Below are 16,887 nucleotides of genomic sequence, written 5' to 3' on the forward strand. Positions count from 1 at the left end.
TCCCATGACTCGCGCCTACCAACGGGCTAGCGCAGCCGTTCGCGCTTTGGCATTCGCGTGCCTTTCCAGGTCAAAGTGATGCGATGTTTCTTATTACAAACAGTGACATTACGTACAAATTGGTGGTAGTGTTTAAGCCTTGGGTGCCCACCTTTTCTCTTCTATGTCGGCTTTCAACCTGGACTAACAGTAAAAAAAACTAATTTGCTTCTGCTTTCTCACGCAAAACTGCTGTTGCCGTCACTTGTTGGAGAAACACATTATGCTCTTTCTCGGTGATTTAGCTCTCGTATCTTTTTATGATGTATGTTTACCTTCTTTAATCATTTATGGAAGACGTGTGCGCTTGCAAATGGAGACTCATGCCGGAACCTAAATGCGATAGGCCGAACTAAACAAAGGCGAAACGCAGGACGAGTCCGTCGTGTATAATCGCTGTTCAGGAAGCGAAAACAATTTCGAGCATCTTATTGGGCACGTAAAGCATAAATAAAGTGGTGCCTATACATCAATAAAAAGAAACGTACCAAAGCAAACAAATAATTGCAGTGCGAGACAATTAAGGTGGGCGAGTGGTTGATTGGTGACATTGAGAGGCACATCTTGTTAAATGTTTTATTGTGCCTCGAATGTGCCCTTCATGAGCACGTGAAACAGTGATAGAGAAAAAAAAGCATGAACATGCAGTTGTATATGTACATTTTCTGCATTATTTTATAATTGTGTGCGACTGAAAGGATTGGAATTACCATCCGCTGTACGCGCAAATTCCCACTTCGCACAAATTTCGCATTCATTTCTAAAGCCTTAAACAGTTTTAAGGAATGAACGCATATGGGGAAGAAGGCAGAAAATAGCAACGATGACACGAATCACGAGAGCGGTAATATGTTTTTGATCGCATATGAGAGGCTGATACACATGTTTTTCTGAAAGATTTGTGTGAATGATCTGCTGCAAAAGTTTGAGAAACAACTTATTTCTCGCGGACATTACACTGTCTGGCCGTAAATAGTGTCATTTGAACCAAATATGTTCGTAGTAGAGAGAACATATTTCTTACTAGCACCATCCTATTTGTAATCTTACTACTAAGGTCTAATTAAGACAGTTTCATTTAAAGCGCTCATAATTGACGTCATTTTAATAAGCATGTTTCAGTTAGTGCACAAACTGGCACGATTTATTTAGCATGGCTCTAGATTTACATGACTTCAACGCCATGGCTTTTTAAATGTGGCATGATTCCCTCAATCGTACTATTACTTGGCCTAATTACCTTGATCATACAATGTCCTCGCCTAACTAGCCAGGTATACCGTCCAGACATACAGCTAATTAGCCGGCCGCACGTGCTAGGGTACTAGCGGACGACGAAGACAAACAAGAAGGCGCGCACCAGCCTAGCAGCGCACTAGAATGTACCAAGGTTTTAAAAAATTGCTGGAGTCGAAATTCTTGCCCATGAGTGAAGCCTTGCCAACCGTAAGATGGCGGCTGTGGCACCTATCTTACTAGGGCGTGATGAGCTGTTATTGGCGATTGAGAAGGAGCGTTGCCCTCGCGCGCCCAACAAATTTAACAAGAAACATTTTCGGGCCAGATAGTGCTAAAAGTGCGTCTTTGTGTTACTATTTTCCTTAAATAAGCCTGGAATTCAAGGTGAATTTATTTACAGATTAAGTCACCGATACTATAGTCTCGGCGGATTACTTCTTCGCAAACAACTCTCTGGTAATTTATAGGAAACGTAGCCTTTAGACTAAGAAATCAAAGCCACTTGATGTCTAAGTTGGCACCATAAGAAATAGCATGTTTCTGAGATCTTTGGAATGCAAGAGCCGGCTTCACTACTGCTGGCAAAGCATTACGGGAGCTTGTACTCTGGCAAATCTTTTTTAAACTACCTTGCAATGTACAGGCTGGCCATGATGATTAATACATGGCCTCAGATTTGGCTGTGGTCGGATTGTTGTCAGGTGCTCGGCCACAACAAATCTCAGAGGCTACCATGTTCATTATTTTAAAGGAGACTTAGTGCAGGCATTCAAAGCTTCAAGGTAATTCAAACAACTTTGTCTTACAAAAATATCACCAAATAAGCTTCTAACAGATTTATTGCGTGGCTGCACTTTTACACTCAGAACGAAAAACGAATGAAAGGAGATGCCTCTGGTTTGAAAACACCATCCAAATTTGTCGACCGTCTTTGAAGCGATGCCGAGTTCCATCATAACCAATGAAACAAAGCACGCTGAGGGGTAATTTTTTTACTTTTTCACACTGTTCGTTCATTCAAAAGGGGATGTTGCCAGAGCTTGGAAAGATCCTAGCTTCGCCAAGCTTGGGCGATCTTGCCTAGTGCCCCTGGCCGGGGTTCGCTGGGGCAACCTGCAGACTTATTGCGGTCAGATAGCGGAACGCACATCAGCTCGCTTCTGCGAAGGCTCCCGCAACGACTTCATGAGTGACACAAGAGTTAGTGATGTCTAAACGAATGAAGTGCGGCCACCATGGCCACCAATCACGTTTCATTGATTAACGAGGAAAATGTAAAATTCTGCACAATTAAGTGCACATACCACTGAAAACGAGACGAACAAGAGTTATGATTTAATTTGAGGTCTACGTACCTTCTTGTCATATGTCTTCAGCTCTTCAACGCACTGTACACTTATTTCACACAAACTTCGCAAGAACTGTTGCGGAAAAGAAAGGTTTCAGGCAAAATGCTGCTAATATTTTTTTTTAGTAAATTGTACTGTCATGTGAGGGTAACCACGGTTCTAATGCACGTAAACACAATATGCATGTATGTGCAGTGTATGTATGCGTTGCAGTGGGGGGAGCCAAAATGTACGTACATTCGTAGTTTCAAATTGTTTTTAGTTAGGCCCGGATGCGCCCTTTGAAAATATGGTTTGAAGATAGATACAGAGAACGGTGTTTTCTTGATTTAGATATCACGTTCAACTAATTTTCGAAAAGAACTATTTTTTCTAGCTTCCGCAGTGAGTCAGATAAGTCTTATAAAGATAAATAGCGGAATTTAATCGAACACTCTGGTGTTTCATGTCAAAAGCGCAATACCATGGCGAAGCACTGATAACATCATGAAGGCGTGGAAGCCACACATTAAATGTGTCAGGACATTATGTGCTACTTACCAGTGACACCACGATCATGACACGAAGACAAGGACGACAAATGAGAGCGTGGGTCATACAATTCCTATCGGCAGCGTAGTTGTGAGTGCAAAGATGCGAATTCCCCTAAGTAATTGCCTACATTGTTACTTCCTGTTTCACCCAGCACATATCGACAACTTCTTACCACTCTCAAATCAACGGCCTCGCAGAACGCTTTAACCGTAATTTCACGGATATGGTCACTATGTATGTGTTCCCGGACAACTGACACGGACATCTTGCCCTCGCCTATGAAACTTTGGCATATCATTCATCCAGTCATGACACACCCAGCATTTCGAAATCCTGTCTAGAGTACGGAAGAGTGCCGACATTATTATTAAACACATTCATCTCAGCTCAGACCTCGTTCACCAGCGAGTATGCCCGCGACGTGATCGGGCGAGCCGATCCCTCCCGTCAGCTCACCAACACTCGCCTTACAGCGTCTCAGAGGAACAAATGGCGGTGCTACGACCATCGCGCTACTCTGGTCTTCTCATCGTTGATTGGGCCTGTCTGACAAACTTGTGTCTGATTATACAGGGCCTTACAGCGCCATGCGGCTAGTAACACTTCTTACCTACGGGATTCGCATTATATGTAATCTGTTCTTCGGCCCAGTGATGTTGTTAACCTCTCACGGCTCAAGTCCTACCACATTGCTTCTGAAAACCACTTTTGAAGCTGAGGCACGGCGCTTCCGCCACCGGGGCTTATGCTATACGTGCACTCTAAGCACGGTACCGTTTACTCAAGGTGCACATTTTCACTTTTATAACATGTGATATGAAAGCATATACACTAGCAAGATACGTACTGAAGAGAGAATGCTGGTTACAGGTAGATCACATTTACTGATTTCTTCGGCCAGCGTTACGATCGATGCAATATGCTGGGTAATTGCGAGTTTCAAAGAGATAAAGAATGAGCAAGGCAGCTCGTTCTAATGGCCGCGCAGCGTACTGATTCACGTTCCGTTGTATTGTCTCGTGGCTCACTTGTGGTGGATTGCGCACTTTTATGGATTCGATTGCTTACCCTATCACCTGATGCACACAACGTACATACAAAACATGATTAGACCACGCACGCCATCAAAGCACGTAGCGTGAAACCTGCTTGAACCAATGAAACAAAAAGGAGCACCCAAGTGCAACGTCAACCGCCACACCAACCACCTCGCATTTGAATTCTCTTCCCGGCATACACCTCAAGTTATGTAAAGGCATGGACAGATGACGCTATTCCACCTTCAATGAAATTGAAGCGATGTTGGAAGATACCCTATTTGTGACTCACCACGAGCGGCTTGTTGGAGAACCACGCTTCGGCGTTTAAAGGTGCCAAGAAAGAGACGCAAATCCTCCTTTTTCCATGGATGCTCGGATTGGCGTCTCTTTTATTTGGCGCCTTCAAATGCGGAAGCGTGGTTCTTCCACATCAATTTTGGTGCGGACGACCCAGTAATCAAGCCGAGAACTACCCGAGATCTTCATTCCTGGTGTTTGTGAGCTGCGCTTCGAGCTAAACCGACATGGAGCGAGCGCAGAACAAGCGTGCCTCTCGGCGAACGATGAACACGAGACTCATCGACGAGGTCAACCAGGTGCTCCAGTCCAATCAGTTCAAGCTTTCTGGACTTCGAATTCTGCGAGGCCGCCTATGTGCCAGCAACGTGAAAGCTTTGAACAGCGAGGTTGAAGCCCTGATGACTGACGACCTGGTGGCAGACGACTATGAGGTGGTGATGCAATACGATGACACCGCGAACAGTATCCTGGCGTTACTCAAGCACCACATTGACGTTCTAACGACTTGTGCCACGCTGGCGTCGTGTGCAACTTCAGCCATGGGCGCAAGGCTTTATGAGGGTGCACTGAGCGGACATGAGTTCGGCGCACAACTTCCCAAGTTGGAGCTTCTTCGTTTTAATGGCACCATGACCAAGTGGCAACCTTTTTGGGATATGTTCTTGCACTCCGTGCACAAGAACCCGAAGCTTACCAACACAGACCGGTTTCACTATTTGATCTCACTACTGGATGGACCTTCAGCTCAAGCCGTTTTAGGTATTCTGGTGACATATTTTTGTTATAATGATGCGTTGGAAATTTCAAAACGTTGGTTTGCAAACCAAAAAAGCTATAAACAGACGTACATAAAAAATTTGCGCACGCTGACATCAGTGCAATTACCGAGCGATGTCACTGCTCTGCGCAAGCTTTTCGACACAGTGCAATTGAACAGGAGGGAACTGCATAGTCTTGGAATCACGGAGTTATCCTACGCGGCTATGCTGAATAAAGTTTTGCTCAAAGTCATACTAGCTGACATTGTCGTAGAATACTACAAAAAGTAAAGTATAGAGAACGCGACGGTAACGAGCCAGGCTTCATCTGATCAGGAAGCTGAGCAACTAATGAAGTTTCTCCGCTTCGAAGTTGAATGCCGAGAAAAGAGATCTTTAGTGAACAATTTGCCAAAGACCTCGAACAACAGCTTAGCTGCGTACCTGTATTAAATAGATCGTTCAAGAAGCAGTCTCCGACTCCTACAGCGTCGGTTTTTCAGAACAAGACACTATCTTCCCCCTCGTCTTGTTTATTCCGTGCTGCCACCAATCACAAGACCAAGGACTGCATTAGTGACATTACCCTTACCGAAAAGCGCAACAAACTTCAACAAATAGTCGATGCTTCCGGTGCACGTCAAAAGGACCTCTGGTCCGGAATTGCCGACGCAGAGTGCACTGCCTAGCATGCAAGCGCAGACACGCCTCCTCAATGTGCAATGCTAGTAGCTCTGAAACACTATCACTGACTCATGCTCATAAGAGACTGAATGCTACGGTGCAGTTTTCCCCTCGGAGAGCTTCAGTTCCCCGACTGATCATTGATGTTCTTCTCCAGACTTTTCGAGTTTGGATAACGACTTCATCTCACTGTTGCTATATACGCGGTGTTCTCGACAATAAAAGCCAGTGAACGTTCGCCACTGAGAGCGTCGTTTCTAAGCTAAGTCTACCTGCTGTTGCCGAAACCGAACTCACCATCAGTGTGGTTGGTAGAGCCAACGACCCAACCAGCCGATTCAAAATGGTCAAGATCGTGCTCCGCACTCAGCAAGACAACCTGACCCTCGTAATTCAAGCCATAGTGGTGCCTTTTATTTGTGAGGAGATGACTGAAGCACCAAGTCAGAGTCGTCTTCTTCAAGCCATTGCAGCGGAGGGGAAACATCTGGCTGATGCAGTCATTTACATGAGTGTGCAGATTGTGAGCCAGGTGTGAGTGTCTTCATTGCATCGGACCAGCTTTGGAAGTTGATGCTCAGCACGAGTGAATTGAAGTGGGATGAAGAGAACCCTGCCTTACTTGCCATCACTCAAAGATAGGCTGGACTCTCCAAGGCCTCTTATCTGTTGGTGGAAGCGCGAGTAAAAAAGCAAGCACCCAATTTTGTTCTTCGAAAAGGTTCCCACGAAGACGACCAGATCGCGTTCCTATTACAAAGATTTTGGGACCTCGATGCTATCGAAATCGCTGACACGCCAACACCTCAGCGCGACGCAGATGTTTTACAAGAATTCAACAACACTGCCAATCTTCCGAAGGGACGCTATGAACCTGCGTTGCCATGGAAATCACCTCTTGTCGACATGACCGACCATGGCAAAGTAGCCTTTTCGAGACTCCATGGACTCGTCAGGTGGCTGTCATAAAACGACGAAGCCATGAGAGCCTACGATAAGGCTATCAGACCATATGAGGCGGAAGGTCATTCTGGAGAAGTTGAAGATGCCCCTTATTGTCTAGAACACCTGTATTACATGCCGCATCGAGAGGTAATCCGCAAAACATATACGACGAGGAAACTTCGCGTAGTCTTCGACGCATCATTTCTTGCATCAGGAGCTTGCTCTCTCAACGAACAACACGAAAAAGGTCCTAACCTGAAGGTCCTAATCTCAATTGTTAAGGTTTCGATTGCCTTTCCGCCATCGGAAGTACAGCAGATGTGGAGAAGGGGTTTCTACAAATCAGCATTTGATCCCCACCGCGTTGGTCTAGTTGTTAATAAGGTACTCGCCTGGTGATCCGCAGGTCGCGGGATCGAATCCCGGCTGCGGCGGCTGCATTTCCCATGGAGGCGAGAATGCTGTAGGCCCGTGTGCTCAGATTTTGGTGCACGCTAAAGAATCCCAGGTGATCGAACTTTCCGGAGTCCTCCACTACAGCGTCTCTCGTATTCATGTGGTGGTTTTGGGACGTTAAACCCCACATATGAATCAAATCAGCATTCGAGAAGAAGACAAAGAAGCTCTCGTTTCTTGTGGTTTGAAGGGCTACCATGGCCAGGCAGACCACTGCCAGAAATACAAAAAATAAGAACGACCAGAGATCCATTCGGCACTTCCGCAAGCCCGTTCCTATTATCAGCAACGTTCAAATATCATTTCGATCACGTCAGACAAATTTACCAAGTAACGGCTGAAAAACTGAAACTAAACTTCCACGTCGATGATCTAATCCTAGTTTTCGGAGCTTCAACAACAAACGAAGCGCTGCAAGTCTACGAAGAGACGAAGGCTATAGTGCAACTGGCCGGAATGAAAATGCAGAAGTGGTGAGCAAGCTGCGATCTGTTAAGAGAGAAGCTCAAGCAGGCAGGAGAGACGTCAGCTGAGGAGGTCTCGCTATCTGATGTTCTTGGGCTATCTGGAACTACACTAACGGCATCATTTTTGTGAACTTTGACTCTAGGACCAAAGTCCTAAACGCAGAACTTAGTACCAAGCAAGCTGTGCTCCATGTTTCATCACGAATTTTCGACCCATCGGGACTGCTAGCACCGTTCACCACTCAAGTTAAAGTACTCTTTCAGAAGATATGGATGCAAACCTCCACTGGGAAAGCGTTCTCCATGAAACATTGAAGATAGAGTGGAACAAGTGGACTGTCGAACTTCAAGATTTCAAAGCATTAGAAACAAGAGGTATTATTTAGGCAGCATGAGCTCTCATAACATCGCGCACCAGCTGCATATATTCACGGACGCTAGCTCGCGCGCCTACAGATTGGTGGTATAGATTCGAGTCGAAGACAGAGCTGGAATGGTTCGACTCCAGCAGCTTCTCACTAAGTCTCGGGTTGCTCCAATCAAGGGTCTCACTTTACCACGCCTGAAACTCATCGCTGCGGTTCTTGGAGCTCGACTTCTCAAGCTTCAAGAATAGCAAAAGTCGGGCTAGTTGGTGGTTCATACTTGGGAAGTAAAAACAGCGCAAATATATTGACAAGGACAGAAGAAACGACACTTCACTCTTCCTGTGACGTCTCTTCCTCTGTCCTTGTCTCTTGTGTGTCGTCTCTTCCTCTGTCCTTGTCTATATTTTTGCACTGTTTTTACTTCGTAAGTTCTTAAGCTACTCCTAGATACTGTGCCGTACACAAGTATAGAATACTTCTGCTGGACCGACTCCCAAATATGCTTGAGTTGGATCAAATCTACAGCCACCAATTGGATATCCTTTGTTAATAACAGAGTAATTGAGATTCAAGGGCTCACAGACCCGAGTCGCTGGAGACATTGCTCTTGAAAGACAAACCCAGCCGATTTAGTTACAAGAGGTATATCAGCACGTCACCTTTGTACTGGCGATTTATGGTGGCATGGGCCTGACTGGCTAGCTGGTCCACAAGAAATGTGGCCGGCCTGCGAACCTAGTCTTCATTAGTCAACGGTTGAGACATGTTGATCTAATGACGAAGATGCAACAGTTTTGGCTTGTCAATGCTCACCAGCAGAGTCACTTTTTGACCTCGACAAGTGCAGCAGCGGCATGCGAGTTGTTATAATCACAGCTTGGATTCAGAGATTTATCCGCAATTGTCGAGTGCACACCAGTCGTCGGCTAATGGGCCCGCTCGCTGTCACTGAGATAAAAGTAGGCGAGTTTACATGGATGAAGAATGCACAAGCATTTGGCATAGAATTCACCTCATCGTTTAAAGAGAAACCGGTACCCAATGTGTCTGGAATACGTGATCTGCATCTATTCCCGGACAATGACGGGATTTTGAGGATCAAGACCCGGCTTGACAACGTAAAAACATTAAAAGACGTGAAGTGTCTGATCCTTCTAGCAGCTGACCACGGCTGCACATACCTCATCGTCGACCGCACGCACCGGTGCCTTCTTCACATTGGTGTAAACGGCATCTTTTCAGGGCTACGCGAGTGTTTTGGGTGATCAAGGCCACCAGTGTGTGAAAACGATGGTCTGTACATGCAAAGTGTGGGCGAGGTACAAGCTCTGACCTGCATCAGCCCCTACCGCACGACAGCCGACCGACAGACTGAAGAGATCGCGCCCAATTCAAGTCGTGGGTGTTGACTTTGCTGGTCCTGCTTTTGTGAAAGGAACCAGTCTTGTGAAAGCCTACTTTGTTAATTTTACGTGTGTCGTCCTTTGGGTATCTACTTAGAGTTGTGCACTTATATGACAGCGGGGTCATTTTAATAGCTTTCCGTCGGTCTCTTTCGCGATGTAGCTAGCCTTGTGTTGTTTATTCAGACAATGCTCTAACTTTTCGTGTTGCCAGTCGTGACTTAAAAGTGATGTACCGAACTTTGAGGGACTTCCAAGTACAGGACCTTTGCTCTACTAACCACGTTACTTGAAAATTTATTGCTGAACACAGTCCATGGTGGCGTGGATTTTAGGAAAGGATGATTTGCACTGTTAAAAGCTGCCTAAGGAAAATTCTATGTAAAAGGTGCTTTGATTTCGAGCAGCTTGTGACCATCCTTGCCGAAGCAGAAAATGTGGTAAATTCTAGGCCACTAACGTACTTCTCGGCTAACGCTACCTATCCAGCTGTACTTCTTCGCAGTTTCTAACCGGTAAGAAGTCTTTTACACTGCCTAGTGCTAATACTGCTGAAACCTCGGGAAGTGGCTCCGTTACTTTAAAGCATTGGAGGTACAGGTAGCAAATAGGGACGGACTTTTGGAAGCGAAGTACACAGAATACCTCTTGTGCTGGAAAAGTGCACCAATTAGGGAAGTATAGCCTGGCAATCAGCTTAAGGTTAACAATGTAGTCATCATTAAGAAAGACAAGGTGTTCAATAACTTTTTGGAAAGTTGGTAGAGTGACTGAGGTGTACTTATCAAGTGATAATCACGTTACACCCTGGTAGATAGTCTTGGCAGGAGGTACGGAAGTGTGGCAGCTTGGGCTAGTTGGTATGGCATGACGATAGTTATAGCGCGAGAACAAAACGACGACACAGAGACAAGAATGACACGAAGTTACGAGGCCAGCGCAACTTTTGTGCCTGTTTGAATTGTTTGAACCTCCTGCGCGAATAACGCGCGCATCAAAGAACTGAGAACAAGAAAGACGAAGAAAACCTGAGGGAATAGAACATGCTCTTTTCCCATGGATGCACAGATTTGCGTCTCTTTCATTTGGCGCCTTTAAACGCCGAAGCGTGGTTTTCCCCCACTGCTGTCACCCGTCGTTTTAGGAACATAGCGGGAACTTTTTTCGTGTCGGCAAATTGATCATGTTTAAGCGTGTATGGGAAAATTTTGAGACGTGACGTTTACTCTACTTTACGGCAAGCAAAGAATCACGCAAAAAAAACTACTACACGAGATTACAAGGAAAGTTGGATAAATTGTATTGTGAGTACTGAAATGTCATTGTATCACGAATTGGTTCTTCTATCACATCATTAGTTTAATTTTGTTGCTTGGTTTGGATCATTGCACTTGATTGTGTCGCCATTGAACACCTTCTGCATCTTTTCCGCTATTAGCGAAGCTTCCTGGAAGCTCATAAAGTAGACCCGTGGTTTGAGCGCAAAATGGATATGAAAGCAACTGAAGAAGTTATTTATCACGAGTACTTAACCAACATAGGCAGGTATTTTCGTTTTTGTACACATGGGCAGAAGCACATGTCTCTATAAAATTCGTGGTGCTCTTCAATTACGTATTTCGGAAGCGAACTGCTGTTTTAATCCATGCCCCACCAACACTTGCCACAGTATCCTGTGATGTAAACTCACTGTAGCAGTGATTTGCTTTTGTGCTCTCACGACCCGTTATGCTTATACATTATCCAATGTTCAATCACTAAAGTTATTAACACAAAAATACATATAAATTAAAAAAACAAATTGACGTGATTTGACACATTGATCAATAGACTACTGTCTATAGTGCAGGCCGCCTGACGGATGAGTCATCGTGCTTTCATAAGTTGCAATATGAAGGTTAGAATGACCATCTCGGTGCGTTACTTTTCAAAGTGAAGTGCTATGGTCGTTATAACCTCTTTGCGAGGGGAAAGGGAAGAAAACACAAAAATAAAATTGTTGTAACAGCCGTGTAGCTTATTAAAGATAAGACACTTGCCATTGCGACATTTTTCGTAAAGGTCGTCATGATTAAAGTGTATTTTTGTCGTCTTTCTCTTCGCCTCGTGAACGAGATTCCGCTGGTACATCAGCAGCGCTGCTCGGCTAATCAATTATAAATACATGCATGCATACTCGCTCAAGATCGTGTCTTTCGAGTCTGTCTTCAACGTAACAACATTCTGCGTAATTTATAACATCGTCATCTTAATGCTTATAAACAGGGCTTATATCAACAGTGAACTGTTTTTTTGCAGGGCTACAATTTTTTGGGACTTTTCACAGCTCAAAACACGCGATGCTAAAACCTCATGGGTCATTTCCAAAGCTAGAGGTTCATTACCGTGCGCTACAAATATGTGCGTAGGAAGTTTCGCATTTCGTTCTCCTGAGAATCCCACCACCACGATAGCATCTCTTAACTTATGCCACTAATTGAATAATATGTGGCGTTTAACGTGCCGAAACTACCATATGATTATGAGAGACGCCGTAGTGGAGGGCTCCGGAAATGTTGACCACCTGGGGTTCTTTAACGTGCACCCAAATCTGAGCACACAGGCCTACAACATTTCCGCCTCCATCGGAAACGCAGCCGTCATAGCCGGGATTTGAACCCCGCGACCTGCGGGTCAGCAGCCGAGTACCTTAGCCCCTAGACCACCACGGCGGGGCCACTTATGGCGCTAAGCAACCACGGTGCTTGAATATAGGCTTTACAGTATTGTTGCCGTTCCAATCTCTCATATTCGCTGAACCTAATGCAAAGTGAGTCGTGCAAATAGGCGCATAACTTAACGGTTGCAGCTTTCTAATTCGCATTTCAATTATTCGTGGGAAGAAGCTCAGGCGAATTCATAAACAGAGTTTTTTTTTCTATTTGCATATAAAAACAGATTGCTGCCGCAAATACATAGTCACCATAATTCTCTCATTTATCTTTATTTCAATAACAAATGCTGACCCTCGGAAAACTACGCCTTCAAAAAAACCTAATAAGAGGTGTACAATACATCAATACACGAGCACCTATTAAATGTCTGCCTTTAACTAGAGAATTAGTGTTTTCCTGTACTCGTTATCCAGAAAAAGTTCAGCTATTTATTCAAAAACGGATGCTCAGGACTGTAGTGATATAAAATCGTCGAACGAATCTCGCTGAAGCCTAAGTTTCCACAGCAGGCGTTTACATCCACAAATAGCTTGTCGCAAAACCCTCTGTACAGTCGAAAAAAGAACCTTCTTTTAAGTAATTCCTTGAACACCATTCCCCTTTGTGAATTATTGATTCCAGCTACAATCACTCTTGTAGAAGTTGTGATAGAGAAAATGAATCTTTTTTGTGGTATTTCTAAATGGGTCATGACATGGTTACCCAACAATTGACGGTTTTCGGCGAATAACGAAGGTATAGGGTCAAATGTGCATGTGCACGTGAGAAAACTAGACTGTAAGAGATTTTTTCATTCCAAAATAAGCCGTAGAAGTCATCGGCTGTAAACTCCACCCTAAGTGGTCGACCGTCATATTACCACTGCGTGCGTGACGTCACAAGCCAATAAAGCAGTGTCGTCGTCTGCTACCAAACAGCCCCTTCCGCACACGGTCATTGTTGTGAGTGTTGCTTGCCGTGTGGTCCACACGCGTCAGTGGGTTGCATGTGTCACGGTATGTAACCGGTACCATAACCATATGCAGTGACGACGTCGTGTACGTTGCGAATTTCGAGTTTGACTCCGTCAGTACCAGCTCAAGCGACGAAGAAAGCGTCGAAGACAGTGTGAACCAAGATGCCAACGACCTCGCCATTGCGGCAGACGTCGCAGACAGCTTTCTGCAATGATAAGTAGCTTTATTTCAAGAGTGTCAGGTTGAAAAGCGAGCTTGGAATAGGGGGTCCATCAACGCTGCATTCGTGAGCAAGTGTCATTTAGCACCCTGTAATTGGCAAAGCGTGCAGTTGTTTGTTGGCTATCATACTCTAAAGACTAAAAGAGTGCTGGGCACTCTTTTTGGGAGCGTACTTTTTTGTCCCATATTTCACTCTCTTTTCCAAAGTAAATCACCTCTTTTTGAGGCAGAGTACAGTGATTTCCCCAAAACGGTTCAAAGCAGCTTCCCTCCACAGAATAAATAGGGCTGCCCGAAGCAGAGTAGCATAACCCTACCAGAAAAAGTAGTAGAACATTTTACGAAAAACGACAGGCCTGCGCGTAAGGCGCAGCACAGTCACAGCGAAAGCTGGAAGAGCGGCTTTTCAGAGCCTTTTCTAAACACTCGTTGGGTAAATACAGCAAACACACTTGTTTGATGTCCACTATGGCATTATTAATAACATTTTTTTTGGTACTAGGCTGGCGTTCGCTTTGCTATTTTTTGTCAGTCTTCTGAGAAGTGTCGTATCCGCTAAACACTTGCAAGGGATTTTGCGCCAATTTTTCACGCATTGGCTGACGACGAAGAGCAATTATGGCTGAAGCGGGTATGCACCACAGTTAATGGGGGAACAAGAACGAGCTATTGTGGTGGGTTGGAGCAATGGACCACTAACTAGTTACGCTATCCGCATTGTGCGATGACTTACTGGTCTTTCGCTGTTTTGAAACTTTATAAGCCGTATTAAAGCGATTGCTGTCCCCACATCGAGCCTCTCTAAGGCCAGTGTGACAAGATTTTGGAATGGGTTTGAGCATTGGACGGCCCACTCGTTACGCTATTCGCATTGCGCGACGACTGGTTGTTCTTTCACTGTTGTAAAGAAGAAGAAGAAACCGCACCGATCGGCTGCGTTCTTAAATGCTCTGTGCTGGTAACAGCGTATCGGCCAATGGCCGAGGATTTTCGACTTTGTTTCATGATGAAGACTCAAGCTATAAAGTCGTCCTGCCACGTCTTACAACTGGTAACGACATTTTGAATTCCGTTTTCCTTCATGCCTACTTGATTGGTAGGCCGTACCGTGCCCCAGACTTCTGTGACGCGCTGCTTAAAGTGGTGAGCACAGCGGACATTCTCGGAGTTGTCCAGTATCAAATGAGCCATGTATGGATGGTTACGTGTGCAAGCAGCAGGGCAAATCAGGAACTCGTCACTTGTGGTGAGCTCCATGTAAAAGGGCTGAAGTGCATGGTGCTAGATGTGGAGACCAAGAATATTAGGCTGAAACTTCTTTGGCTTCCGCCTCATCTTGAATCGCGACGTGTTGAAGAGGCGTTCCAAGCTTACGGCGTTGTGAAATCCGTTGAAAGAGAGGCATGGAGATGTGTAGGAATGGAAAATGGATGACAACAAATAGGAACGTTGCCTTGGAGCTCAAGGACGTCATCACTGTGAGCTCAATACCACACCTTCTTTCAATCTATGGCCACCAATGCCTCGTACTTATTCCCGGTAAGCTTTCATTTTGTCTTCGGTGCAAGTGAGTGGGGCATGTACGTCGACAGTGCAAAACACCTAGGGGCTTGCAGTGCCAGCGTTTTGGTCACTCGTCGGATGCCTGTGTGTAAACTTATGCCAACAAGCTCCGTTCTGGCCAAGGCACAGAAAAGCAACCTCTGGATCATCCTGTGGATGTCACTGAGGTAATTGATGCGACAGGAGAAGCAGCGGGAGGAGCAGAAGGTGCCTTAAAGGAAGCTGAACGCTTGTCCTTGGATACCCTTGGCACGCAAAATAACACCGCTAACGACGCCAGTGAAAGCATAAATGAATGCAATGCTGCAGAAGAACACCACTTGGAAGGCCTTAAAGACAAGCCCCCTGACAATGAGGAACAAGAAGGAATGAATAGCAGTCAGACAAGGAAGCATCAGGCACCGGTCACCGATGGCGCAACAACGAGTGCGCCAGACACGACGGAGCAAGTGTCTTCATGTGGTCCACGTGTCACCTTGTTTGGGGAGCGAGAGACGCGCCGCCTATGCCAGCGTCCTCAGGAAAGTGCTCCTAAATGTGTAAAACAGGTAAAGCCGCAGGTTGCCCTGTGGCTAAAGGCGACCTACAAAAGTTCTAAGATAGCAAAATGGCTACCGCGCTAACGTTTCCCATGTGTGTAGCGACACTCAACGTACGTGGCTTGAGGAATGTAAGGTGACAGTGGCAGTTGCGCCACGTGCTTGAGCAGTACGACATTGATGTACTTGCAGTGCAAGAGACTAAGATTTCCACTGCTCGTGACGCCGATCTTGCACTAGAAGTTTTCCGAGATTACAATTTATACATCAGCCCAGCACGTGGTGCATCCGCTGGATACTTTTTATTAGTTAGAAAGCACTTGAGTCATATTTTGACGTCACTACATGCTGATGGGGAAGGATGCCTTATTTGTTGCGACTTAGCTTTTCATTCCCATAATTAGAGGTTTATCTGTGTCTATGCTCCGTCCGAAGTGAACGAAAGGAATTCTTTTTTCCTATCTTTAACTTCGTTGCTAAACACTGACAGAACCTTAATAGTTTTTGGAGACCATAATTGTGTTTGTGACGCGAGAGATCATTCATATATAACAAATCGTTATGATGCAAGTGCAGCCTTACTGCAGAAACTATTGAATGACCACAATTAATAGACGTGGGAGCACATGCACCTTCCTCGGTGAGGTTCACGCACTTTCAAGGAATCTCTCATGCTCGGCTTGGCCGTGTATATGTATCTCTAAGCTTATGGTCTCAAATCATAATTATGCTGTAAAGCCCATATTTTTTACAGACCATTGCTTGGTCACTGTTTCTTGGGGTCCTGAAAATTTTCGTAAAACCCCTCTAAACTGGGACCTATGAAAGCTTAACGTACAGTTGTTGCGCGAAGATTGTATTGTTAAAATAGTAAAAGAATCGGTACAAGAAGTAACACAGTGTCGACAGCTGCCAATTTTCGCTCAGTGTAAAAGATTCAAAGAAAGAGTCAAATATCAGGCAATTAGTATTTCATGCGAAATAGCGCAAAAAAAAAGCTGAAAAACGCTATCTTAAAAATTTACTTCATAAGCTCTATACTTTTGAAAGTCAACAGCTGGAATTGTACGGGGACGAGATAAACGTGATTCGAGCACAGATACAAAAACATGATACAGATTCATACAGAGGAGCTAAGATTCGTTCCCGTGTTACCCATTTCACTGAAGAGGAACCCACTAAAAAATCCCTCAGGGATGAAAAGAGACATGCACTTTGTAACAGATACTGAAAATTGAGTCGCGGGGTTCCCTTTACACAGAGACATGTGAAATGAGAGCCGCATTTGAAGATTATTACAAATATTTGTTC

At 45.0% G+C, this 16,887-nt stretch overlaps 1 protein-coding gene across 2 annotated transcripts in view; it reads right to left on the reverse strand.

The window, feature by feature from the left end:
• Window positions 1-16,887, reverse strand: part of LOC142803523 (uncharacterized) — a 63,884-nt gene that overhangs the window by 11,679 nt on the left and 35,318 nt on the right. The window contains exon 3 of one of the 2 annotated variants that reach the window (XM_075888649.1): window positions 2,634-2,699. The exons of the other annotated variant lie outside the window; for it this stretch is intronic. Within the exon in view, the coding sequence (XP_075744764.1) occupies window positions 2,634-2,699 (66 nt within the window). The remainder of the gene's footprint in view (window positions 1-2,633; window positions 2,700-16,887) is intronic. 2 annotated transcript variants of the gene reach the window in all.

This window comes from Rhipicephalus microplus, chromosome 3, assembly GCF_043290135.1.
Source record: "Rhipicephalus microplus isolate Deutch F79 chromosome 3, USDA_Rmic, whole genome shotgun sequence".
NCBI classification, from domain to species: Eukaryota; Metazoa; Arthropoda; class Arachnida; order Ixodida; family Ixodidae; genus Rhipicephalus; species Rhipicephalus microplus.